This window comes from Vombatus ursinus, unplaced genomic scaffold, assembly GCF_900497805.2.
Source record: "Vombatus ursinus unplaced genomic scaffold, bare-nosed wombat genome assembly UNPS02014813.1, whole genome shotgun sequence".
Classification (NCBI taxonomy): Eukaryota; Metazoa; Chordata; class Mammalia; order Diprotodontia; family Vombatidae; genus Vombatus; species Vombatus ursinus.
Genome location: NW_020954591.1, coordinates 21070957 through 21097049, shown reverse-complemented (window position 1 = coordinate 21097049; position 26093 = coordinate 21070957). Strand labels below are relative to the sequence as shown.

The window sequence follows — 26093 nt, the reverse complement described above, 5'->3', positions numbered from 1 at the left end:
GTAATCAGGAAGAGAGATGTATCAATACCGTGGGGGAGGTAGAAGCTAGATTTATGGGAGCTAAATTGTTGAGTAATGAGAAAGTAGAGGCAGAAAATATACACCATTCTTTCCAAAACTTCAACAATGAAGGATAGTAGAGTGATAAAATGTTCATACAAGAAGAGCAGCTCAGGGAAAATTTTTTTGCTTTTGTTTTTAGGATGAGAAAGTTAGGCATATATTAGACCTTTCATCCCTTTCCCTGTACCAACTTTTATAATAATATTCTATACTCTATTCCTCCATTTCCATTATCTCCTCCTTCCCCCTCCCTATTTCTCTAATCCTTATAATCTTTCTCCCACCATTCTCCAGGAACTGCTATCTCAAACGTTATCAATGACCACCTACTCAAACTATCCAATTTTTTTTCCAGTCCTTATCTTACTTGAAGTCACCCTAGCACTTCACTTTTGAATACCCATTTCTTTTCCTTAAAACTCTTACAGCTTCTATGACACCCCAGCATTTTGGTTTTCCTCCTGTCCATCTGACAGTTTCTTCTCTTCTCCCTTGCTGCCTCCTCATGTTTCTATTGCACCCTAAATGTGGATGTTCTCCAAGGTTTTTCATTGGACTTTCTTAACATTTTCTGCCCTGAATCAGGGTTTGAACCCAGGTCTTCCTGACTCCAAGTCCAGTGCTCTATCCACTGTACCACCTAGTTTTGTCTCTAGCACTTTCTATTGAGTTCTAGTCTAATCCAGCTAGACATCTCCGTGATGGTCCCTGCCCTAGTGATCTCATTCATGCTAATAGATTCAATTTTCACATTTTAATCAATGACCCCCGAGTTTATGTTTTCAGACATGACTTCTTTCCTCAACTCCATTTCCATATTTTCAATTGCTCACAGGACAGGTCTACTTTGAATGATTCATCTGACCTTCAAGTTCAATGTGTCTACAAATGAATTCATCATATTCAAACCAGCTCCTCATCCTGATTTCCTTAATTTTATTACTGGCACCACCACTTTCTTAGTTACTCAGACTCAAAACCTAAATATTATTGTTTTGCTAACTTCTACATAGAATTATATGCTAGCACCCATTTGCCAACCTGGTGAAAAAGGTTTCCCAATATGAGGCCAATGCCACTGGCAATGTTCTATAGGTCATACCATCTATCTATACATCATAGAATTCCGGATTTAGAGCTGGAAGGTGTGTTAAAAGTAATCTAATCCAATCTCACCCTCTTAATTTTACAGTTGAGGAAACTGAGGTGTAGAGAAGTAAAGTGACTTGCCCATGATAGGAAACGGCAGAGCCTAAATCTGAATGTGGAGCCTATGTCTCCAAATCTAGTGTTCCTTTCATCTGTAACATATTGCCTGCCTGTGAACATTGGGTATGAGAACAGGAGGAACACGAAAGCCATTGTTCTAATCTGCCATAATAATGAGCCTTTAGAGAAAGAGCAGGTCTAAGAGCTGATGAAACTCAACAATTCTTCTCACTGTCAGTGCAGAACAATCCCAGAGGGGCCTTAGGCTCCTCATCTGTAAAATGAGAACTTTGGACAAGATGGTCTCTAGGTTACTGGAGAGTTCTATGTCTCATGATCCTAGGATATTTAACTAATGGCCAGTTGTCTATTTTTCTAGGGCTGAATTGCTGAAAGAACAGCTCTCTTAACCATCTTTTCTGACATCAAATGGGGTAGTAATAACCCCTAAAAGTCTCCAACCCATTGGAAGTTCCACCCCTAATAACTTGACAGGTTTCCTGGGCAGTATTGTTTATGGGTTCCACTAATAACAGACCTCATAGAGAGCCACAGTATTTTAAGCAATAGAGTTTTTCTTTTATTCAGGTGATCACATTCGTGTTTCAACTCTTCACACAGGCTAAAATCCAGTTTCCAAGCTAGTTGAAAAAAAAAAAAAGGCACCCAGGTTCATATAGTCCTGTATACTGAAAGGTACATCTTGGCAGTGAAAACACATTGTACAACAAGCAAAGCATTTCAAATGTATTAAAGAGCACACACAATAGCCAGAACATTTCTCCCCCATTTTGATAGTATCATTATTGGTCATATGGTTGTCAATGAGCCATGTAACATATTGCATTTACAAAACAGATCTTCTATAATTTTAAAGTTTAGATAACTGTAGTGTCATCATTAAAACTCATGTGTTTTACTCCTCCCCCATAAGAATACTGCAACTATTTTCATGACTCAATTGTGTACTATATCATACTTAAGTGACATGGAACACCTGGCATTATAAAAATACTTTATGAATGGAAGTTCAGAACTAAAACAAGTAATACTATAAAAAACATTTGTAATAATAATAGCATCAATCTCTAGACAAAACATTTTCTCCCTCTTAGCAGCTGAATATTTAATAACTTTTTAGGAAACACACCCCCTGAGAGGTTAAGACAGACTAGAATGTCTACTCAAGGTAGACTTAAAGATATTTTAGTACACACTGTCAATCTAGTCTTTTCATTTTTTACAGAATTGTTTACTACATTTCTGATAATGTAGATGATTAATTCTCCTAAAAGATTTCATTTAAGTCTCTGATTTGTTATGAATTTCATTGGTAGTTATAAAAAAAATCAGCCTAGGGAATAAATGTTTGGTATTGGTATCCAACTGCCAGGTGAAGACTACAGGTTTGTCATTAATAGTTCTGTTTTAATTTAAAATCTATTAACTCGGAAAACCTGTGATTGCATTTTGTCCACTGTCTGAAATCAACTCATTCATTTCATTTTGTTTGCTTTCTTTTATGGCATGATTGGGGTGATTTTTTTGAACCTGTGCTCTTCTGGACCTTCTAAAACACACTTTCATCAGCAAGTAACATAATTCAGCTACATTTAACAGCATGCAAATCACAGATGCAGCAATCATGAAAATGGTAAAAACAGACTTTTCGGTGGGTCTTGAAATAAAGCAGTCCACAATATTGGGACAAGGATCAATACTGCATTTCACCACCCAGGGCAGTTTATAGCCATTGTAAAGAAAGTAAAACACATACATAAAGGAGGCTTCGAAGATAATCCTAAAGAAAATACTGCTAGTGTAAGTCCACCATAAAGACCCCTCTATTCGAACTTTCTGTTTTTTAATTTCTTCTAAGTCTTTGAATTCAATCCCTTTCTCTCCTCTCCTAAACTGTCTTTCCTTCTCGTGTCTATTGTATGTAACATGCATGGCTACCAGAAGTGCTGGAGTGGAGACAAAAATTAGCTGCAGGGCCCAAAGTCGGATATGAGAAACAGGGAAGAAGTGGTCATAGCACACGTTTTTGCATCCTGGCTGCAGTGTGTTACAGACAAAATCTTCTTGCTCATCTCCCCATACTTCTTCAGCAGCTACGACAAGGATCATAACTCGAAAAATGAAGAGGACAGTCATCCAGACCTTCCCTATGCTGGTGGAGTGTTTATTTACGCCTCCAATGAAGGTATGCAGGGTACTCCAATCCATCTTGTTGATGACTTATTCCTAATAAGAAAAAAAAAGGCAAATGTTACTCAGAATTTATGCAGGTATTTTTGGAGAAGAGTTGACAGAGGAAGGAATGATCTTAGGGGAAAGAAACATCAAATGAGAGAGGCCAGGAACTAAAGATTTTAGCAATTTTATTTTTTCCTCAAGCACATTGTGGCTGCCCATTAGGTGGCACAATGATTAGAGTGCTGGGTCTGGAATCAAGAAGACCTGAGTTCAAATCTAGCCTCAGAAACTTAATAGCCCTACGATCCTGGCAATTTACATAACCTCTGTCTCAGTTTGCTCCACTGTAAAATGGGGATAATAATAGCACTTACCTTACAGTGCTATTTTGAAAATCAAATGAGAGATTTGTAAAAAGCACTTAGCATATTGCCTGGCACATAGTAAATACTGTAGAAATACTTATTCCCTTCCCTCTTCCCAGGAGCTCTTAATTACAGGAGGCTCCCAGAATGTCCCATGGGAAATTTATTATCCAATAACAAAACTGGTAGCAACTATTCCTGTTCAGCCACCTTCTTCCACGTAAAAGTAAGAGACTATGCATTTGAGTGGCTTCTTGGCATTAATTCAGAAACATAAGTAAACAAATTAATTCCTGTCAGTTTTTTATTCACTGTGTAAATATGTATTATGTAATCAGTTTGGTTTTTCCAAAAGGATTAAAATGTAATGATTTTTTTTAAAAAATCATTGAAATAGTTTATAGAAAGTCATTCTTCAGAGTTGAGTTATATGTAATCTTTGTGTTCAGTAGATTAGAAGAATAAAATAGAAATTGAATGCCTGTGATTATACTTTATACTTACCATTTATGTTTACCAAAAGCTTGTGGCCAGTCTTCTACTTCAAATATTTGCTTCAGTATTTGGAAGCCTAGTTTTGAAGGCTACTAAAAACACCTCTGGAAAGGAGGACTATATGCTTTTATAAAAAATGACTTTTTAAAATTTGTTTTAGCTTAAAATGTTCTTCTGGACAGTTTCTTTTCATGTAGCTACTCCTGAAATATGCAAGGTGAGTGGCACCAGGAACTGAAGAAGGAGCTAGTTATGTTACAGCTTATGTCGCCATTTTATTAACCTTCCAAAGATGTTCTTCCTTTTGCCAAGAAAACTCCTGCACTATAAGCTAATTCCTTCTTGTTCTCCATCACCACAGAAGCCCCCTAGACTATTATTTTCTCTTTTAAATTTTTTTTTTATTGATGTGTTTGGTTTTACATTATAAACATTTACAGATTATCCCCACTCCATGAAGTCTCTTGTAATAAAGTAAAACAAATAAGTAAAACTTAAAGCATAGTAGCCTCATCTGAAAGTGCATGATACATTCCATGCCTGTAGCATCCCTTCCTCTATTTCAAAAAATTAATAAAAATCTATGTTATGACTTTCAAAAGTTTCCTTATAACAACCATTCTTGTATGTGGATGCAATAATTATTGCATTTTTTGGCCTTCTCTTTTGAATGAATTTAGAATTTTGAATGAATGAAAAGCTATTTATTAAGCTCTTACTATGTGCCAAGCATTGTGTTCAGGTCTAGGGATACAAATATAAAGAGGAGCTTACAAGGAAAACCACATGTGGTCTTCTAATACATAATATAAAATGTATAGCAATGTAAAAGAAACCAACTGTATTGAAATAACACTATCAAAATATTTTTAAACTGTATGGGAGTGGTGGCAAAGGAAAAGAGTTGTGATCTGAGAAATCATAGTGACAGTTACTGTTCATATATTTAGCCATTTAATTAGTTGGGTGCCTTTTTTGGACTCTCAGGGGTATAAATTACTCCCTTGGATAGTCTCATCTCAATGATGGCAACACTATTATTCTCTCTTCAAACATTCTTAGGTTCCGCCCCCCCCCCCATCATCCAGCACCTAAGCTCTGAGAGTCACTTGGGTGCTAAAGGTGTGCATACACCTCAGGCCATAGTCCTGAGACATTACTAAACTTTTTGGTGAAACAATGCTGGCTGCCCTTTCAGTTGCTTTTCTTGGGCACTCCTCCCTTCTGTCTTTACAAAAGATCATAGTGCCCATAGGCACTGGGAGTTTGGGGGCAGGTACTAGAAACACACTTTCCCTCACAGGACTCAAGACTATTTGTTCATAATTCTCATGCATTTAAACCAGGGCATAGGGAAGCTGGAACACATACTTCACTGGGAGAAAGTTTGCAAAAGTACAATTTGGAATTTCTATGCCACACATTCTAAGAGCTCTTCCACCATTCTCCCCCATCCCCAATCTTGCCCTTTGCCAAAATGCACAGAAGCAATTATGGGAAAACTCTTCCCTCCACAGTGCTTACTCTACACTAAACTAGTCTTCTAGGAACTCCGAAGGATGCAAAAGAAATAGGATCTGAGGATTTTAGAGCTGGAAGGGACCTTAGAAATTATCTAGTTCAGTAGTTCTTTTCTGAGAGTCTATGAACTTATTTCATGTTTTTTTTCCTTATAATATATTGATAAGTATATTTCAATATAATTAATCTTCTTTATAATCCTATATATTTTATTTTACACATTGAAAACCTTATTCTGAGAAGGGATTCATACCAAAGGTTTACATGACTCAAAAAAGGGTTAAGAACCTCTGAGTCTAGCCACTTCTTTTAGATAAGTGGTAACTGAGGTCCATGGAGGTTAAACGCTTTGTCCAAGGTCATAGACGTAATAATAATAAGCAGCAGAGTCAGGATTCAAACCCAGGTCCTCTGAGAACAATCCAAGGCTCTTTCTACTATTCTACATGAATCATAAGTGAAGCTGATTAAGAAGTTATATAGAGAAACCAACGTGGCAGTCAATAAACCTTTCAACAAAAGTTTATTAAGTCCCTCCCACGTGCCAGGCACCGTTCTAAGTCCTGGGGATACAAAAAGAGGCAAAAGACAGTAATGTCCCTCAAGAGGCTTACCATCTAATGGCAGCCCAAGGTAATCTCAGAGGACATAAAAGATAGAAGCAGGTGCCCACAAACAAGCCATTATTAATATCAACCAAGACATTAAACAGAGAAGACGGATCCTTACCAAAGGTTAATAGAAAAAGAGTAGCACAGAACTTTAAGAAGTGTCGTAAAAGCTAAAACCCAGAATGAGCTGAGGCTTATGGAATAGGCTAAGGACAACAAACAGCTTTTTATGGTCATGCTTGGAGCAAGGTAAGAATAAATAAGGTAATGGTTCATGATTTAGGGCAAGTGACATTATGTCACATAAAAGAATAAAAACTATTCAGTTTCGATTTTGCACTTGTATTCTTCATCAAAGCAAATGATCTTTAAATTGTAAAAGGTAAAAGGAAAATGGGAATTCAAGTCCAAGGAAAGAGTAAGAGATCCCCTAAATTCCATGAAATGAGGTCAAATTACTAAGCCTAGATAAATAATAACATAGGGTACTGAAGGGGGGAAAAAAACAACTTGCAGATTGGATTGATAAATTATTTTTTAAAAAATGGCTCAGAAGACTAGAGGCAGTCAAAAGTCGTTCCAATTTTCTGAAAGGAGGGGAAAAGATTCTAGAAATTTCAAAACGGTAAATTTAAAGATCATCCCCAGAAAAATCTGCATCTTATGAAGCAAACTTGGCAAAACATGTTATCACTGTCAATCTGGAAAGTGTCTACGAGAACCGTGGATTGTAGGGTTCTTCTTGTAGCCCTGTCTTATCTTAGTGTATTTTAGCCACAGTTTCAGCCGAGCCATCAAAGGTATGCTCTAAGTCCTTACTCATACTTTCCTCCTCGATATAAGCTCCTCAAGAACAGGGACTGTTTTCATTTTTATCTTTCTGTCTTTGCACCATGGAGACAGAGATCTCCATGGCATGGAGCAAGTAGTTGCCATTTAATAACTACTTGTTGAAGTTACCCACCCAGACAGGTTCTGGATGTTTGTAATGTGAAGGCTTATTTTCTAATTCAATTGAAAAAAAAATTGGTTCAATATATTTAAATCTATGTAAGCACCCTCTTTGAAATACTTACGTGTGCTATTTAGGAGGCTCTATAATGTTTCAGGGGTTGATGTAAACAGAAAAATGACTGGAAACATAAACAGGAAAATCTGGAGAACATCTTCCATTTGGACATTATGCTGGAAGTCATCCATGATGGTGGCAAACACTTTTGGCAAACATACATTTCCTTGTTTTAAGCCTTGCTTGACACCAACAACCAGAGAGTATAATTTGGATATATTCATGGGAGATATCATGTTGGAAGAAAACCCTTAAGGCAACATTTTGCTTTACAGAATCAAAATTTTTAAAAAATAGTCAACAAACAATAAGCATAAGGGGGATCTTATATTCTTTGTATTGTACAATTGTGTATTTGTAAAGTGATGGTCTTCTGTAGAAAATAATTCAAGAATGTCTTCTGTTCCCTTCTCATACCTTTATCACTCAAAAGATTTGGGTCTAGTTATCCACATTTTAAAAAGTAGATAAAACATACCTGCTGTTCACATCATGATATGCAGTTGGATGGACAACCCATAGAGTACATTAGCATGTATTTTAGGCAGACACTGCATGGACAATGAGCTGAGCCCAGAGTTTAACAGAATATCTGGATCGCCCTTGGGAAAATGTACAACACTTTTAATGACTGAATTTCTACCTAAACCAAAACCCGTCATTTGAATACTATTGTGGTGATGCTGTATGAATTAAAAAATTTCTTTACGAGCCATTTCATTATACTGGGGCACTGGGGCCCTAGCAAATACAGAGCAGACCTTGGTTACAGGTAAAGTTGGGTTCAAGTGCTTCTCTCTCAAAGACTCAAGTTACTGGGAAGGTGCTGGCCTGCACTGGTGCATAGACTTTCCTCATTTGAGAGTTCCTGATACCAGTGAAATCACAATGAGGATGATACCTATCTCTACTAATACTCACCAAAAAAGCCAAACATTTGAAGCTTTTCTTTTAAGACACAACAAATCATGGTGTCAGCTTAAAACCACAAAACTCACACATTGGCTTTAATGAATTTTGAGGTGTGAGGGACACCTCAAAGGAAAAATTGAAGGGAAATAAAACAGCATTTGGAGAAGTTGGGGAAAAATCTTTCCCCAGCCCATGCTCAGATCAGCTTCCTATGGGCCATATATCTGCCTAAAAAGAAGTGAAGGATCTAAAGGAAACCTTGGCAGGAGTAGGGCTCCATTTTCCTTTCTAGACTTTTTTTGGGCCCCCAGAACATGTGATGTGGAGAAAAAAGAAAAAAAAGCAAGAAGGGGAGAAGGAAAGAGAGAAAACAGAAGGAAAATCTGAGCTATCTAAGAGGAGAATGTGCTGCTTGGAGAGGTCATGGGTTCCCCTTTCTCTGGAGGTCTTCTAGGACACGCTGAATGAAGTCATGTCAGGGATTGTTTGGAGGGATCCACTTCATGTAGAAACTGAAATAGCCTCTGGATTTTTTTCCCCCAACTCTGAGATTCTATGGCGGTGAAGCAAAGGAGAGGGGAGCACTAAGTTAAATAAGAAAGCTCCAGCTAACATAAACGTTTTACTGCAGTTTGAAGGTGGCATCATAATTAGCACATACTTTTAGGAAAAGGGACAAAACTACAACATGGTAAGCTCTTCAAACTCTTTACATCTTTACATGTCCTTGTGTCTTTCTCAGAGCCTTTGCATATTACTTTGCATAAACTTAATTTAATACTTCAAGAACCTGTAATTTTTTTTTCTTGGAGTAGATACTTCTTCCCCTCCATGTCTTCCTTAGTAGGCTGTTTCATGATTTGCTGTGAACAAAAGGCCTTCATTCATGACCTAGAGGCAAAATGCCTGGTAAGGAACTACTCCAAAGCTGGTTCTTGAAGGATAAGTGTATGATAGTTACCAGAACTTTCTTTAAGCACTTTTTAGCTTGGTAAGACTTTCAAGGAGTTTGCGCTCAGTTTGTGAGAGCCTATAGGAGCCTAGAGTCCATTCTTTGGTATAATGAATCATAGGAATATGGTCTTAATAGAAAGCTATGTACGCGAAAGTCACTTAAGGTGTATACATTACATCTTTAAGGAATTTTGTATAATTTAGACATATGCATGGTAGACAGGAATGTCATTGTTATGAATCGTCAATTTAAAAACTAAATGCAGTTGTATCTGGTATGCTGTGGTTACTCAGTATGACTAATCCAACTAACAAATAATCTGATCCAAATATCCACTTGTAATCAGAGGTACAACTTGATAAAGACAAGATCTAGTGAGATTCTGGGATCAACACATACCACCAAATACAGAACAAAAGATGTTCAATAAATCTGCATTGATTTTGTAAATAGTGAAGATTTTTTAAATCATGTATTGCCTTTTAGCTAAAAATTGTCATTACTAGGTAACTTCATAATTTAATTCTATAAATGTGTTCTGTGTGCCAGTCAGTCAATAAACACTTCCTAGCTAGTTTCTGTAATTGTCATCATCATCATCATGATGTCTAGGGGAGCTAGGTGGTACAGTGGATAGAGCTTCCTGAAGTCAGAAAGCCCTGAGTTCAAATCTGGCCTCAGATACTCATTAACTATGTGACCCTGGACAAGTCACTTAACCCTGTTTGCCTCGGTTTCCTCAACTGTAAAATGAGCTGGAGAAAGAAATGGAAACCACTCTAATATCTTTGCCAAGAAAGCCCCAAATGGTGTCATAAAGAATTGGACATTACCATACAATAAATATATTGCCTACTATGTGCCAGGTACTCTGTGTGTGTGTGTGTGTGTGTGTGTGTGTGTGTGTGTGTGTATTTTTCCCTTAAATAAGTATGCAGTGTTTCCTAATGACAGTACTAGAATACTCCAGTGTGTTTCCAGATAGGGGGATCTGTGAAATTCTCAAATTTTTGGTTGATTTCTAAATAAATTTCAATTCACTTTAATTGCATTAATGTACCATTACTCTAAAATGTTTGGAAGTCATTGTAGCATTCCAGTAACATGTAATCAAATTGTAAAGCATGAGGAGGAAAAACTAGATAAAATAAGTTCCAAATCTATGCTTACTCTATTCTTTCTCAAATAAAGATAATGAAAAAAAAATTTTAAAAAATCAAATAAAGATAATGCATTTAGGATGATTCTTTATAGATATTACAGTTACAGAATATTTAGAATAGAGAAGGTAAAACATGCTTTATGAATTTCCCTTTGCTTTTTTAAAAATAAATTTCCAGAAGTGAATTTTACTTTTCTAGGTACTTTCCAATTTCAATAAACAAAATGTCTCTTTCCTTTTCTGCCTCAAGACAGCTATGGGCCTTGAGAGAGGAAATATTGTAATAAAAAGTAAAATATTAACCAGACAAGCTTAATTTAAACAAAACTTCATTTTGACTGAAGGCTTTTTAGTTACCTCTTTTAGGGAAAAGAACATACTGCTTAGCTTCAGTATAATTAAACTTTAGAAAATATGGTGTCATTTAAATTTGTAAGAGATGGGTAGAATTTTTTTTTTCAAATTGAAATGCATAATTAACTTGAGTAATTCAGCATCACACCCATATTACAAGAAGAAAATCTGTGACTTCAGTGGTGGTGCCAAAATTTAGGCATCTTTGTGAAGAAGGAGATAGTTCTTGTCTTTCCCTACTCCAAATTAACTTGCTTTGAAGTACCTAGATACACCATAATTCTATACCAAAATAGTATAATTTTTAAATGGATATATTTATTCACTAATAATTGGTATATTCATTGTCTACTATGTGCCAAGCACTGTGTTAGGTACTGAGGGAGATCTTAATTCCAATTCTTCATTTTTCTACAATAATATAATAGTAACTTGTAGATTCAATAATATTTTAGTTTCACAGTGAAAGGCACCAAAAAAAAAAAGAAAAGAAAAGAACTTTGCAAGCTATCTCAAAGTATTTCCTCAATTCTTAGCAGAACCTTCTGAGTTAGATAGTATATTTATTGTTCTGGTTAATATTACTCCCCTAGATAAACTGAGTTAAAGACTTGAAGTGACCTCCTTAAGATCACTTAGTGAATAATTAATATACTAGAGACTAGACCACAGGCCTCTTAATTCCAGTTTGTTTAAAGCTGGGTGCTTGTATTAGTAAATGGAAGAAAAACAAAATAATCCCCCACCCCCATCCCAACCTTTTTTGGTCTTAAGTTTTATTTTAAGGGACTCACAGTGATTTTGGTGAAGAGAAGATAGTTAGATCAAATTCTGTCCTTAAGAAGTAGAAGTCTTAATCTTCTACAACAGTGGATTGTCCAGAAGTCCCACGCTGCTGCATCATAATGCAACTTTTTACTCTGTTTTCAGGATTTCAGAGTTATTGCCACCTGTTTTTAAAAAAAAGAGAGAAATCATAATTGTTTTTAAATTACCCTCAGATTTTAAAATGAATTTCTATGTTGCTTTTGGGACCAATCCTTTATTTACCTACAAAGCTTTGGAAAAAGGTAAGGTTAGTAGGATACTTTAAAAAAAAAATCAGAACCTCTCCCAAGTTAATGAGTTTTTGGGTGCTGAAACCGTTATTGATCAAAAACAAGCAAAAATTCTTCAAACAAAATTTAAAAATCAAAATTTCCCCCTTTTCAGCTAATCTTTACTAGAAATTTAGAAAAACCTCTGCCCTTTTCTTGGTCTCCTAAGAAACTGAGCTTCATGAATTTTAGTCTACTCTTTAAAATAGAATCTCAGTGCATCCCTATTTATTGTAACTAATATTGATCTTGCATGTGAATAGATTCACATGTTCTTCTCTGTTTACTAAAATTCAGAATTTCCATGAAGATGTGTAGAAAACTAGCTGATATTTGAGATATGTATTATTATCTAAGTTCTTTATGTTATTTAATAATCTAAATAGATAAAATTTTTATTATCTTCTAATTTCTTCCTGTTGACTTACATAAAGTTAAATCTTGACTCTAAGGCTTGTTAGTAAAGTTTTTGTTCATTCAACAAATCTGTTTCCTTTCCAATTATTTTAGTATAATCAGGTTGAAATGACCCTGGGAATAAAGAATGAGAAGTCTTTCCGCGTACCTAATTCTGTCCTCCAGAGGAGCTAATGGGAGTCATTTAAAAGACTCAGAGCTCATGAACTAGAAAAGCTGACTAAAAACTTATTTCCTGCCCCAATTCTAGTATTGTTTTATTACTAATTAGAAGAACCAGTATGAACTCATGAAATATGAAGATTCAACCAATGAAAATGAAAAACTTGATGATGCTTCACAAATTATAATTTAGCTAAGAATTTTGCACAGCAATTCACAAAAGTCCACATGTAAAGATGAGACTAGAAATGTGGAGATTTCCGCCCCCCAGTTAATTCAATTCAACAAGCATTTATTAAATGCCTACTATGTGCCAGGAACTGGGTTAGGCCCTGGGGTTATTAAGAAAAACAAAGCAGTGCCTGTTTTCTCTGAGCTTTTTGGGAAGGGGGGGAACAGAACAAGCATTTATTAAATGCCTACTATGTACCAGACACTGTACTAAGCACTTTACAAATATTATCTCATTGGATTCAGAAAAATGTTTAGTCAGCCTCTATGTGTCACTTTCTTGACACCCTTCACTCTCAGATTTGGCCTTACTTAAGTGAAAAAGATGTTCAAAACAAACAGAATGAATTTGTCTTCATATATAGCACCAGAAGCTGCTAAAAATCAGTAATGTATTTTGATTTCTCAAAACAATCCAGTTGTTTAAACACACACACACACACACACACACATCACTTTTCAGTTGTAAACTGGGAAGGGATTTTAGATCCCGACAAGGTAAATTAGAGTCTAGAAGTGTTGAAATGCCAATTAATATATGGAGTTGGCTAACTCTTTTCCCCCAGCTCTCAATGCCTCCTTGGTCTTTTTCTTCTTGGCAGAATTGAAACAACTCCCAAAGACTGTGCCTGATCCAAACAACAGACAAAGGTCTGTACAAGAACAGTTTTGAGCAGCATCCCAAAGATCAGAAATTCTAAGAGAAGTGCAATGGGGGCAGAACATTTTCTTCTAGAACATAGACTATATTTATGAAAACTGGGGCAATGAAACGTAGTTTATACTAGAAAACAAATTCAACTAAGAGAAATCAAAGTGGTCCTGGATTCCACAATAAAATCAATCGTGTAGTAAGTTGACAACTGGATACTATCCATAAACAGGTGCAAGGCTGGTACAATAGCATTTTGGGAGTTCAAGCTTTATTGACTATGTGAGGCTGGCCAGCTCTTCTGGTTCAGGTTGGGACTCCTAATGTGAGATTTTGTCAAGCATGCAGTCACCTCAAGTCCATCTATGTCCTTCCAGGAAGGGAGGTTAGATGACACATTGTGATACTTTGGGATGGGTCTCCTTTGCTGGATTGGGAAGTGTCCTTCCTCAGTTTCCTCCTTTATAATCAGGTGTGTCACCAATTACCTTTAATTATTGTTGTCCTCAACTCTAGGCTTTAGGGTTTGACAAATCTCTGAAGCTGCATGCCATGCAGGCAAGGTTGTTAGAAGTATCTGGGAGTTACCGCTGGTTGAAACGTCTTCTTAAGATTTCTTACCTTTTCCCCACGAATATCGAGTCCTCATAAATACAAGAGAAGGACAACCAGGATGAACAAGAAGGGGGTGGAGGTAGGGAAAGGCCAGACACTGTACCCTTGCCTACTTATACACAATATGTTTATAAAACCTGTTGTACAAGTCAATTAGGAAGCAGCCTGGGTTAAAAGTCAAACCAGGCACGTTCCCTTGACTAAGCATTGGGGGTCAAGTTTAGTAAGAAAACACCCTGGATTCTACTGGCACAGCCGCCGACTCTGATATACCTGATGGAGGATGCAGATGACAAAGTAGATATCAGAGCCCCTATCCAAAGCGCACCTTCAGCTATGTACTTAGCGAACCCCATTTCCTCCTTCCCTGGTAACCCCTATACGCACGGCCCCACACGACTGCCAAGTTTCCAAGAGCGCAAAGGGTCTCTCCTCCTCTTTCAGCAGCTGCTAATGGACTCTCTACCAGGGCATAATTCCCCAGGGAGGAATCGATCACTGCAATTCTGAGGTCTTCTCATTTTAGGTAGGGATGGAGAGGGAGAACCGGAAGGAAAGGGATGGACCACCCTACGAATACTGAGCTTCCTTAAGGGGTGTGGATACGGGTGGGGTGGGCAGGTTCCCAGGTCCTGACACAACTCCGACCCCGGACCCCAGTTCCCAAACCCCTTTTCTTGCAGTCAGCGCAGGCAGAGGAAGGTGGCGCAGGGCTTACCTGTGTTAGTGGCGTGTGGCAGGCGTGTGGGCACTCCGTGAATGATGGAGGGGGCGGACGGGGAGGGACTGTCGAGGGAAGGGGAGCGAGGGGAGGAGGGTCAGTTGGGCAGCATGTGAAGGGGCGAGGTGCGCGCTCCCTCCAGTGTCCGGCTTGCTCCCGGGGTCGCTGCCTCCGCCCGGGTGGGCGGCCACTTGACACCACCCTCTGCGGCGGCTGCGTCCCTAGCTCCAGCCCGGGCTCTTGCCTGGGTGTAGGAAGTTCAGGGGTTTCCTGCGGAGTTTAGGTTAAGGCACTCACTTTCCACCTGCAGCTCCTTTTAACCGCACCCCCCACCCCGCCTCTTCCCTGACGCGACTCGGGCGGACTCCAGTGCCGTTGCCCTACAGCTTCGTGGAGCGCAGCGGGCGCGACGGGAGCGGAGCAGAGAGTGTAGGGCAGAGCCCGGGCGCCCGGGCGCCCACCGCGCGGGAAGGGCGGCACCCAGAGCACTCCATCCACGCCTCCGCCCGCTGGCTCTGCCGGGGTCAGCTGCCAGGGAGGCCGGTGCAGCGGGCCGGGTAGGGCACCGCTTGCTGTATTTCGGGTCCCATTCTTTTCCTCTCCTTTCACTTTCCTAAGGTAAGGGGTCGGAGCAGATCTTTAGCTGAGGATCAAGACGAGAGATGGGTAGTCCTGCCATTGGCCACCAGAGCAAAATGCGCTTGTCAATCAAGAGCTTCCTACACAGTCTAGGACCTTTTTTTTTTTTTTAATTTTTAAATTTTAATTAATTATTATTATTTTTATTTGTGTAGTTAGTAAGGGAGGACCCCTCTGCCTTTCGGCCAAGACCTCTCCTTACCTCATTTTTCATATTCCCTCCTAGCATAATAATAATAACAACAAAAGTTAGTATGTATGTAGTGCTTTACAGTTTGCAAAGCACTTGACAAGGTATCTTATTTGAGCTTCACAACAGTTCTTTGAGAGTGCTATTATTACACCCATTTTGCTGATGAGGAAACTGAGACAGAGAGGTTAAGTAATTTACTAGTAAGTTTCTGAATGAGAATTCAAACTGAGGTTCCCTAACTCCAAATCCAGCACCCCAGCCACTAGGCCATCCTGTTGACCTTGTACAAGACCTTGTACAATTCACTCTCCACCTTCCTAGAGAGCTGCCTACGGACATAAATATCATTGTTGTTGTTACCATTTATTAATGATACCTTGTGGTACTTATATATATATTTTCATTTGTTTAATGATCATTTAAATTAGATACCTCCATACTTGTCTGGCTCCTTCTAGGAGAAACAGCTGGCTTGTAGATTGTGATATTCCCTTTTACAGAGACCAGCCAACCACTGGTTAACAATAGAGGGGTGATGTACTCATGTTAGGGAGGCAGTTAGCCAAGGGAACTACTGAAGGCCCTTTAGGGACCTGGTCCTACAGGTTCTAACCTGATCTAATTCAGACACGAAATGTGATTTGCTTATTTAAAAACAACAAAGATGAAACAGTATTGACCCACCAAGCATTGCTCCTGTGTTGAATTAGATTCTCTGACGCGGTCAAATCTGGTGGCAAGTTTTTAGACATCTCTTCAAAGTTACAGAGGTTCAAGTAGGGTTGTAAGTTTTGTCCTGAAATATTCTATTGAGAACAATAACTGTAATGTCCTGTTCTCTCCCTTCCGTCTGTCCAAATCTACCCTTCAAGGCCCCAGCACAAATCTCATCACCATGAAGCCTTCTCTGATTATTCCAGCAAAGTGATCTCTTCAAATAATATCTATTCTTTGTATATGCCAATCATGTATTGTCTTTTTAAATTTTATCTGCCTCTTTGTGACTCTGGGTAAGTCTCTTCATCTCTTTAATTTCTCATTGCTCTAGGCAACTCTGTAAGATTAAAGGTTGAAGAGAAATTGGCATAGTTTCTTCACCGGGGAGTATACCAGTTACATCCTGAATCCTCATCCTTATTTAATTTAGTCAACAAAAATTACATGTAACCCAAAGGAGAGTGGAAAGATTCATGACAGGTTAAAGTGAGCCACAGCACATTACCAGTGATGACTTGCATTATGAATAGACATCATTAAAGACAATGTATAACTGGAAAAGGGGTTGTCTGGTTATGTTGAGAATGAAATTCAACAGATGTACAGACATATTGGTAATATGGCAACCCAAAGATAAAACAAAAGAATTAAGAGGCCTTCAGTACCTTGGTAGAATTCTGGGAAAAAAATGTAGGGTTACACAGGCTAAGAAGGCATGGAGGGCCTATGATCTGGCTGTCCCACATGCCTGGAATGCTCTCTTGGTTTCACTGGCTTCCTTTAAGTCCCGACTAAAATCCCATCTTCCCAAACCCTCTTAATTTTAATACCTTCCCTTTTAAAATTGTTTCCTATTTATCCTGTTTATAGCTTGTTTGTACATATTTGTTTGCTTGTTGTCTCCCCCATTAGAATGTAAGTTCCTTGAGGCAGGGATTGTCTTTTGCTTCTTTTTGTATCCTCAGTGCTTAGCACAATGCCTGCAACGTGGTAGATGCTTAAAAATATTTATTGACTGACTTACATTAGGAGTAACCAGACTCATAAAAATCATAGACCTTTCACAATACTTATTTAGTTAACTAATCAATCAATCAACTAACATTTATTAAGTTCTCCTTATGTTCCAGGCATTTTGTCTATTTACTAGTGATACAAGGGCTAACAGGTGGCGCAGTGGATATCATGATGGGCCTGGAGTCAGGAAGCCTCATCTTCCTGAGTTCAAATCCAGCCTCAGATATTTACTACTTGTGTGACCCTAGGCAATTCACTTAACCTTTTTTGCCTCAGTTTGCTGATTTGCAAAATAAGCTGGAGAAGGAAATGGCAAACCACTCCAAGAAAACCCCAAATGGACTCACAGAGTCAGACACCATTGAACAACAACTAGGGATACAAAGTCAAGAATAAAATAGTCCCTGCCCTCAAGGAGCCTACTATCTTTTTTGGGGGTGGGGTGGGGGGAGGAAGAAAAACATAGACCCATATAGGGATTTGCAAAATGTATGTAAATACAAAGTCATTTGGGGGGTGGATGGGAAGGCAATAGCTTTTGGATCAAGAAGGGCCTTTGAGCTGAGCTTGGAAGGAAGCTAGAGATTCTAATGTACAAATGTGAGGAGGGAGTGCATTCTAGTCATGGAAGACAGCTCATGCAAGGGTATGGAGATAGGAAATGAAGTGTCATTTGTGAGTAAGATCAAGAAAGCCAGTCTAGTTGGACCATAGATTGCATGAAGTGAAGTAATGTATAATAAACCTGGAATGACTGACTGTAGCTGGATTGTAAAGGGCTCAGTGAATGCTTACTGAATAAATGAAACCATGAATACTAGAAAAGGAGCCCAGAAATTCCTGTATTACAATGAAGGAAGAACTGGGTGCAAACCTACTAGGTATTTAGTACTATGGAGGTCAAGAACAACTGCAAACTTCTATTAAGCACCTACTCATTGTTGAGCACAGTACTAAAGGATGGCAGGTCCGTGGACTTTGACAAAATTTTTGCCGTCATTGAGACTTAACATGTTACACTTGACAGTGGAATAACACACCAACACAGACAGCTATGATACAAAGTGTTACATAGCAAATGCCTTAGAAACATATAAAATGAGCTATGTGAGGACTAAGACTGAAGGTCATTATCAACTGGAGGGAAGCAGGAAAGGCTTCCTAGAGGAGATGGTGTTTGAAATGGGCTTTAAAGAATGGGGTAATCCTTTAAAATTCAACAAGTGAAGACAAGGAGGCATACAGGCATAGCAAAGGCAGAAATTAAAAACTGTATTTGGAAACAGAGATGATATTTATAAAGCATGTAGCACATAGAATGCACTGTACAAATAATAGCTATTATTGCTCTTGTTGGGGGTAGGGTGGAGGGAAAGGAGTTTTGAACTTTCTTTGACTGGAAATAGGGAACCATTGAAGATTTTTGAGCAGAAAAGTGGGATGGATGATCAGATCTATTTTCCAATGAAATAATGTGCCTTGCAAATCATAAAACAATGTGTTAGTATGATTATTATCCTCAGCAGCAGAGGCTGAATCTATACATAAGAAAGGTTATTTTGGCAAAAATAGGTTGAATGGATTGGAAGGTGAGAGATATAGAGAGGAAGACCTCTAAGGAAGTAAATATAAATAGTTCCGGTGAGTGATATTAAATATCTTTGCAAGGATGGTAGTGATCTAAATTCAAGACAGGTAGAATCAGCAAGATCTGATTGAATATCCAAGATAAAAGAGATGGAAAAACCAATGATAATCTCCAAATTTCAAGTATGGGTAGACAGAAATAATGAATTCAGGAGTAGGAGCAGGTCTATGGGGAATGACAGAAACCCAGTTCTGGACTTGTTTTTGAGATGGCACAGAGAAATCTAGGCACTTGTGTGCCTAGGGTCACACAAGTAGTAAATATCTGAGGCTGGATTTGAACTCAGGAAGATGAGGCTTCCCGACTCCAGGCCCATCACTATATCCACTGCGCCACCTGTTAGCCGTTGTATCACTAGTAAATAGACAAAATGCCTGGAACATAAGGAGAACTTAATAAATGTTAGTTGATTGATTGATTAGTTAACTAAATAAGTATTGTAAAAGGTCTATGATTTTTATGAGTCTGGTTACTCCTAATGTAAGTCAGTCAATAAATATTTTTAAGCATCTACCACATTGCAGGCATCGTGCTAAGCACTGAGGATACAAAAAGAAGCAAAAGACAATCCCTGCCTCAAGGAACTTACATTCTAATGGGGGAGACAGCAGTTGGAGGTATAAAGAAAGGTCAGGAGCAAGAAATGTAGATTTGTTAGTTCTCAGCATAGTAGTTGACCCCATGAGAACGAGTGTGTGTGTGTGTGTGTGAGAGAGAGAGAGAGACAGAGAGACAGAGAGAGAGACAGAGAGAGAGAGGAAAAGGCCTAGGGAAGATATCCCTGGGGACCACTCACATTCAGGCATTTAGAGGATGAGCAGCTAGCAAAGAAGACCAGAGAAAAAGCAGTTAGATAAAGAGCTAGGAGAACCAGGAGAGTTGAATGGATAGAAGTGAAGAGTGACAAATCTCTTTTTCACTATTTTAGCAGGGCATAATTATTTCAGTTTCATTTAACTGGGAAGCAAGTAACTACTTTCTCTGATAGGGTCATTGTAAGTATTACTTTATTATTTTTATATTTGAGACGTATTAACCATATATGTATATAAATTTTAAATTGAGGTTATCTATCATGTATTATCTCTATCATCTATTTATTCAAAAGGATATTTCTGACTGCAGTCATGGTGGTGTTATAATGATTGTGTGTCTGCTTTTTCTTTTCTTTCTTTTTTTTTCTTTAATAGTATTTTATTTTTTCCCCCAATTACATGTCAAGAAAATTTTTAGCATTCATTTTTTACTGGATTTTGAGTTCCAAGTCTTTCTCCCTCCCTCCCTCCTCTCCCCTCTCCCTAAAATGGTAGGCAATTTGATATAAGTTATAATGTGCTATCATGTAGAACATATTTCCATATGTCATAGTTGTGAAAGAAGAAACAGATCAAAAGGAAAAAAACATGAAAAAGAATAAAGTAAGTGAAAAAAGTATGCTTCGATTTGCATTCAGAGTCCATCAGTTCTTTATCTAGGTATGGAAAGCATTTTCCTTCATGAGTCCTTTGTACTTGTCTTGGATCATCCTGTTGCTGAGAAGAGCTGAATCATTCATAGTTGATCATCACACAATGTTGCTGACACTGTGTACAGTTTTCCAGGTTCTGCTCATTTTACTTTGTATCAGTTCATACAAGTCTTTACAGGTTTTTCTGAAATCTGCCTGTTCATCCTTTCTTATTGCACAATAGTATTCCATTATATTCATATATGGCTTGTTCAGCCATTCCCCAATTGATGAGCATCCCCTCATTTGCCAATATTTTGCCAACACAAAAAGGGCTACTATAAATATTTTTGCACATTTAGGTCCTTTTCCCTTTTTTATGATCTCTTTGCGATACAGATCTAGAACTGGTATTGCTGGATCAAAGGGGGTATGCTTAGTTTGGTTGCCCTTTGCGTGTAGTTCCAAATTGCTCTCTAGAGTGGTTGGATCAGTTCACAACTCCACCAACAGTTCATCAGTGTCCCAATTGTCCCACATCCTCTCCAACATTTATCATTTTCCTTTTTTTTAAAATCATATTAGCTGTTCTGATAGGTGTGAGGTGGTATCTCAGAGTTGTTTTAATTTGCATTTCTCTAATCAAAAGTGACTTAGAACACTTCTTCATATGCCTAGAGATAGCTTTGATTTCTTGATCTGAAAACTGCTTTTCATATCCTTTGACCATTTATCAATTGGGCAGTGGCTTGTATTCTTATAAATTCAATTCTCTATATATTTGAGAAATGAGACCTTTATCAGAGACACTTTCTGTAAAGATTATTTCCCAGCTTTCTGCTTTTCTTCTAATTTTGTTGTATTGGTTTTGTTTGTGCAAAAGCTTTGTAATTTAATATAATCAAAATGATCTATTTTACATTTCATAATGCTCTCTATATCTTGTTTGGACATGAGTCATCTGTAACTCACTTAACTTCTCCTTTAAGAATTTGGATGCCATACCACTTGGTATACACATGTTTAGTATTGATGCTACTTCATTGTCTGAAATACCTTTTAGTAAGATGGAATTTCCTTCCTTATCTCTTTTAATTAAGTCTATTTTTGCTTTTACTTTGTCTGAGATCAGGATTGCTACCCCTGCTTTTTTTTACTTAAGCTGAAGCATAATTAATTCTGTTCCAGCACCCTACCTTTACTCTGTGTGTGTCTCTCTGTTTCAAGTGTATTTCTCATAAACAACATGTTGGAGGTTTTTAGTTTTTGATCCACTCTGCTATCTACCTCCATTTTATGGGAGAGTTCATTCCATTCACATTCACAGTTATGATTACTAAATATGTATTTCCCTTCATCCTATTTTCCTTCCTGTTAGTCTTCTCTCTCCTTTATTCTTTCCCTCCTCACCAGTGTTTTGCTTCTTTCTAACACATCCCCTGGTCTGCTTTCTCTTCTGTCAGTCCCCTTTCCCCCCTTTATTTAATCTCCTCCCCTACTTCTTCCCTATTGGGTAAGAGAGATTTCTGTATTAAACTGATTGTGTATAATATTCCCTCTTTGAGTCAATACTGATGAGAGTAAGGTTCAAGTGATGCCCATTGCTCACCCTCCCATCTTCCCCTCTACTATGAGTTTTTCATGTCTCTTCATGTGAAATAATTTACCCAATTCTATCTCTCCCCTCCTTCTGCAGTCAGTGTACTCTTCTTTCTCATCCCTTAGTTATTTTTTTATGGCATTCCCTCAAATTCACCTTATACCTGTATCCTCTGCCTTTGTATATTCCTTCTAGCTGTACTATTAGTGGTACGATTTTTAAGAATTGGAAGTATCATTTTCCCATGCAGGGATGTAAATAGTTCAGCTTCATTGAATCCCTTATGTTTTCTTTTCCCTTTTTTCCTTTTTAAGCTTCTCTTGGGTCTTGATATTATAGATCATATGTAATCTTGATTGTGGCTCTCCAATATTTGAATTGTTTATGTCTGGTCATTTGCAGTACTTTTTACTTGACTTGATAGTTCTGTAATTTGGCTATAATGTTCCTTGGAATTTTTATTTTGGGATCTCTTTCCTTAAGTAATCCTGGATTCTTTCAATGCCTATCTTGCCCTCTGGTTCCAGGATATCAGGGCAATTTTCCTTGATAATTTCTTTTTTTTTTTTAGGCAGTTAGGGTTAAGTGACTTGCCCAAGATCACACAGCTAGTAAGTGTCAAGTGTCTGAGGCCGGATTTGAACTCAGGTCCTCCTGACTCCAGGGCCGGCACTCTATCCACTGTGCCATCTAGCTGCCCCTCCTTGATAATTTCTTGAAAGATGCTGTCCAGGTCTTCCTTTTGATTATGGCTTTCAGGTAGTCCAGTGATTCTGACATTCTCTCTCCTCGATCTATTTTCCAGGTCAGTTGTTTTTCCCATGAAGTATTTTACATTTTTTCTGTTTTTTTTTTCATTCTTTTGAATTTATTTGATTGATTCTTGATGTCTCATAGAATCATTAGCTTCCATTTGCCCAATCTCAACTTTAAGGAGTTGTTTTCCTCAGTTAGCTTTTGTACTTCCTTTTCCATTTGGCCAATTCTACTTTTTAAGGAGTTGTTTTCTTCAGTCTTTTTTGTGTGTGTGTGTGTGTATCTCCTTTTCTATTTGGCCAATTCTACTTTTTAAGCAGTTGTTTTCTTTTTCTAAGCTGTTGACTTTTTTTTTTTTAATAATTCTCTTGCATCACTCTCATTTCTTTTCCCAATTTTTCTTCTACCTCTCTTATATGATTTTAAAGCTCCTTTTTGAGATCTTCCATGAGTTCTTTCTGGGCTTGATACCACTTCCCATTTTTCTTTGGGATTTTACCCATAGATGTTTTGACATTGTTGTCCTCTTCTGAGTTTGTGTCTTAATCTTCACTGTCACCATAATAATTTTCTATGGTCAGATTCTTTTTCTGTTGTTTTTTGGTTATCTTTTTTGACCTTTCAACTTTCCTTTAAATTTGAGCTCTGCTCCCAGAGTGGAAGGGGCACTGTCTCAGACTTCTTGTGTCAAGGGCTATAGGCCCTAGCTGTTTACCTGGTACTGCACTGATGTTGCCCTGAGGTCCATGGGGGACCCTCATGTCTGGTGCTGCACTGAGTGTGTGGGATGAGTTGTGGCTGGTGCTGCTGGAGGCCATAGAGGGCCTGGAAGCTACACAGTGCTAAGTCAGGGTCCTAGTGTTGATGTCTAGTGTGTACTGATGCTGGTGGGGTGTTTCTTCATTTCCCCAGGGCTATATTGAAGCACTGTGGCTCTCTGGCTGCTGAAGGTTACCTGTTTGCCCAGGGCTATGTTGAAGCACATAGGGTATCCTGGTGTTGGGGTTTGCCTGCTTCACTGCACTGGGGCTCAGGATCTCTTACTGGTTTTCTGAGATGGGGCTTGTTGCTGTCCTACTGGGATGCTTCCTGTCCTGGACTGAGTTCACCTTTTGCCCAAGTGAGACAGACCATTCTTGGCAATCTTCCAAGTTTCTTGGGTTAAAAGATTGTTTCATCTGTCTATCTGCTGGTTCTGCTTTTACAGGATTTGTTTTGGGGCACTATTTTATGGTTCTTTGGAGGTGAATATGGGAAAGTCACAATGATTTACTGCTTACTCCACCATCTTGGTTTCCAGAAGTATATCTGTTTTTTTCTTAAAACATTAATTGAATAAACTCAAAATATCTCTGAAGATGGGAGAGGCAAGACAATATTCAGGAACAGAGGAGGGTCAACTGTATGAAGAACTACACTGAGGATAGAAAATAAAGATCATTGTATTTGGTGATTAGATGTATAAGACATGGCTCCTGCTTTCTGGGAGCTTGTAATTGAGATAAGAGAGCTGCAAGACAGTTATTGCTTAATATAAGGTAGTATATAATTATATGGTAAATTGTGGGACACAATGGATGAGAGTGATGAGATTTCAGAGAAGGGGAGATCAGTGAAAGGAGAGCTAGGAAAAATGTTAAGGAGTTAGACCTTGAAAATGGGGAATATTTGTATAGGTAGAAGACAAAGGGTGATGAATTCCAGGTCAATACATCAAGCACAGGTGATTTCATCTAAATGCATATTAGGATCCTAGGTAATTTAGGAGATAAATCCAAGAGTTGCTAGAGGCTCAAAGACATTTAAAAACTGGTCCAAGGTCTGTAGTTGAGTAGATAAGCATTCAAGAGTTGCCTGAGGCTCAAAAATACTGCTTCTAGCTTCTGAGGGAAAGAGCACTAGCTCTGGAGTTAGTCAGAGGACCTGGGTTCAAATCCCACCCCTAATGCTTATTACTAGAAAGAACTTGGGCAAGTGATTTTATCCTTCTTGAGACTCAGTCCTGTCCAGCTTTCTATTTATTCTAAGTTTTTGAAAGTCAAGGGTGGGATCTGAATGAAGGTCTTCCTGATTTCAGATCCATTATACCACCGCAAGTCTATCAATTAAAAAACATACATTTAGCACCTACTATGTGCCAAGCACTGTGCTAAGCACTAGGGATACCAAAAGAGGCAAAATTCAGTCACATCCCTCAAGGAGCTCACAATTGAATATTTAAGAGTCTAAAAGTGTCTATCAACCCCTACCACGTGCCAAGCATTGCGCTGAGCTGGTGCTACAAAGCCCTTAAAGAGCTCACAATCTACTAGGGGGACAACATGCAAACAACTATGTACAACAAGCTATATACAGGATAAATAGAAAGGTAATCTTTGAAGGAAAGCATTAGCATTAAGGGGGATCAGGAAAGGCTTCTTACAGAATGTAGGATTTTAGCTGAAACGCAATGATGCTTCATATATCGTAAGTAAGTGGATCAAAATGATTAAAGAAACAGCATGAGAATAAATCATATATTCCATTCAATTTCAACATTTAGTTAGAACCTATTATATACAAGGCAAGGTGCCTAGGAAATTGGTCTAGCTAGAGTGGACCATGTGTGTTATAAAATCATAGAAAGTGAAGTGGAATAGGTAGAAGGGGCCCAGATTATAAAGTAGTTTCAAAACAAAGTAGAGGAATTTAACTATGGCCTGTTGGGAAACAGGAAGTAGCTGAAGGTTCTTTGGCAGAGGAGTGATGTTTAAGGATGATTAGTCTACAACAATGTAAATGGAAATAAAATTGAAACTGTCCCTGAATAATTGTCACGTCTGCACTTGGGCCTAAAAAGGAGTTGGGACAATACAATTCCCTTCTCTGATGGGGAGAGGAGAGATTATAGGTTTGGACTGTTGCATATACTATGTGAGGTCTAAGACTACCTTGGTCTCTACAGATCAAGATCCTGGTCTGTCTAGCTGAGTGATTTTTTTCTCTCTTATTCTTTGTTACAAGGGATGACTTATTAGATGGGAAAGAGGGGAGGCATACATTTAGATATGAAGATCATTTAAAAATAAAAGATCAATAAATTTAAAAGGAAAATTAGCTTGGTACTGCATAAAGGAGGAGAGACTCTAACAAGCTGTCCAGGTGTGAACTGATTGGAAATTAGATTAGCGTACTTACAGTGATGGGAGATAAAGGTAGGGATGTGAGAGGCATTTCAACATATGATGTGTTTCATAGATTGGACATAGGAGATGGAGATGGATGAA

The 26093-nt window shown here is 38.2% G+C and overlaps 1 protein-coding gene and 1 long non-coding RNA gene across 4 annotated transcripts in view; one reads left to right on the top strand and one right to left on the bottom strand.

Moving 5' to 3' along the window:
- Positions 1-2004: 2004 nt before the first annotated feature.
- GJB6 (gap junction protein beta 6) lies at positions 2005-15156 on the bottom strand. The gene is made up of 3 exons (XM_027835206.1): positions 14808-15156; positions 11710-11865; positions 2005-3519 (listed from the first exon to the last, which is right to left on the bottom strand). The coding sequence occupies exon 3, from the start codon at positions 3499-3501 to the stop codon at positions 2716-2718; it is 786 nt and encodes a 261-aa protein (XP_027691007.1). The 5' UTR covers positions 3502-3519; positions 11710-11865; positions 14808-15156; the 3' UTR covers positions 2005-2715.
- A 133-nt stretch (positions 15157-15289) lies between these two features.
- Positions 15290-26093, top strand: part of LOC114022790 — a 66724-nt gene continuing 55920 nt past the window's right edge. For 2 of the 3 annotated variants that reach the window (XR_003566700.1, XR_003566701.1), the window contains exon 1: positions 15314-15428. This is a non-coding gene — a long non-coding RNA (uncharacterized LOC114022790). Of the gene's footprint in view, positions 15429-26093 lie in introns of all 3 variants that reach the window. The other variant, XR_003566702.1, reaches the window with a different exon arrangement.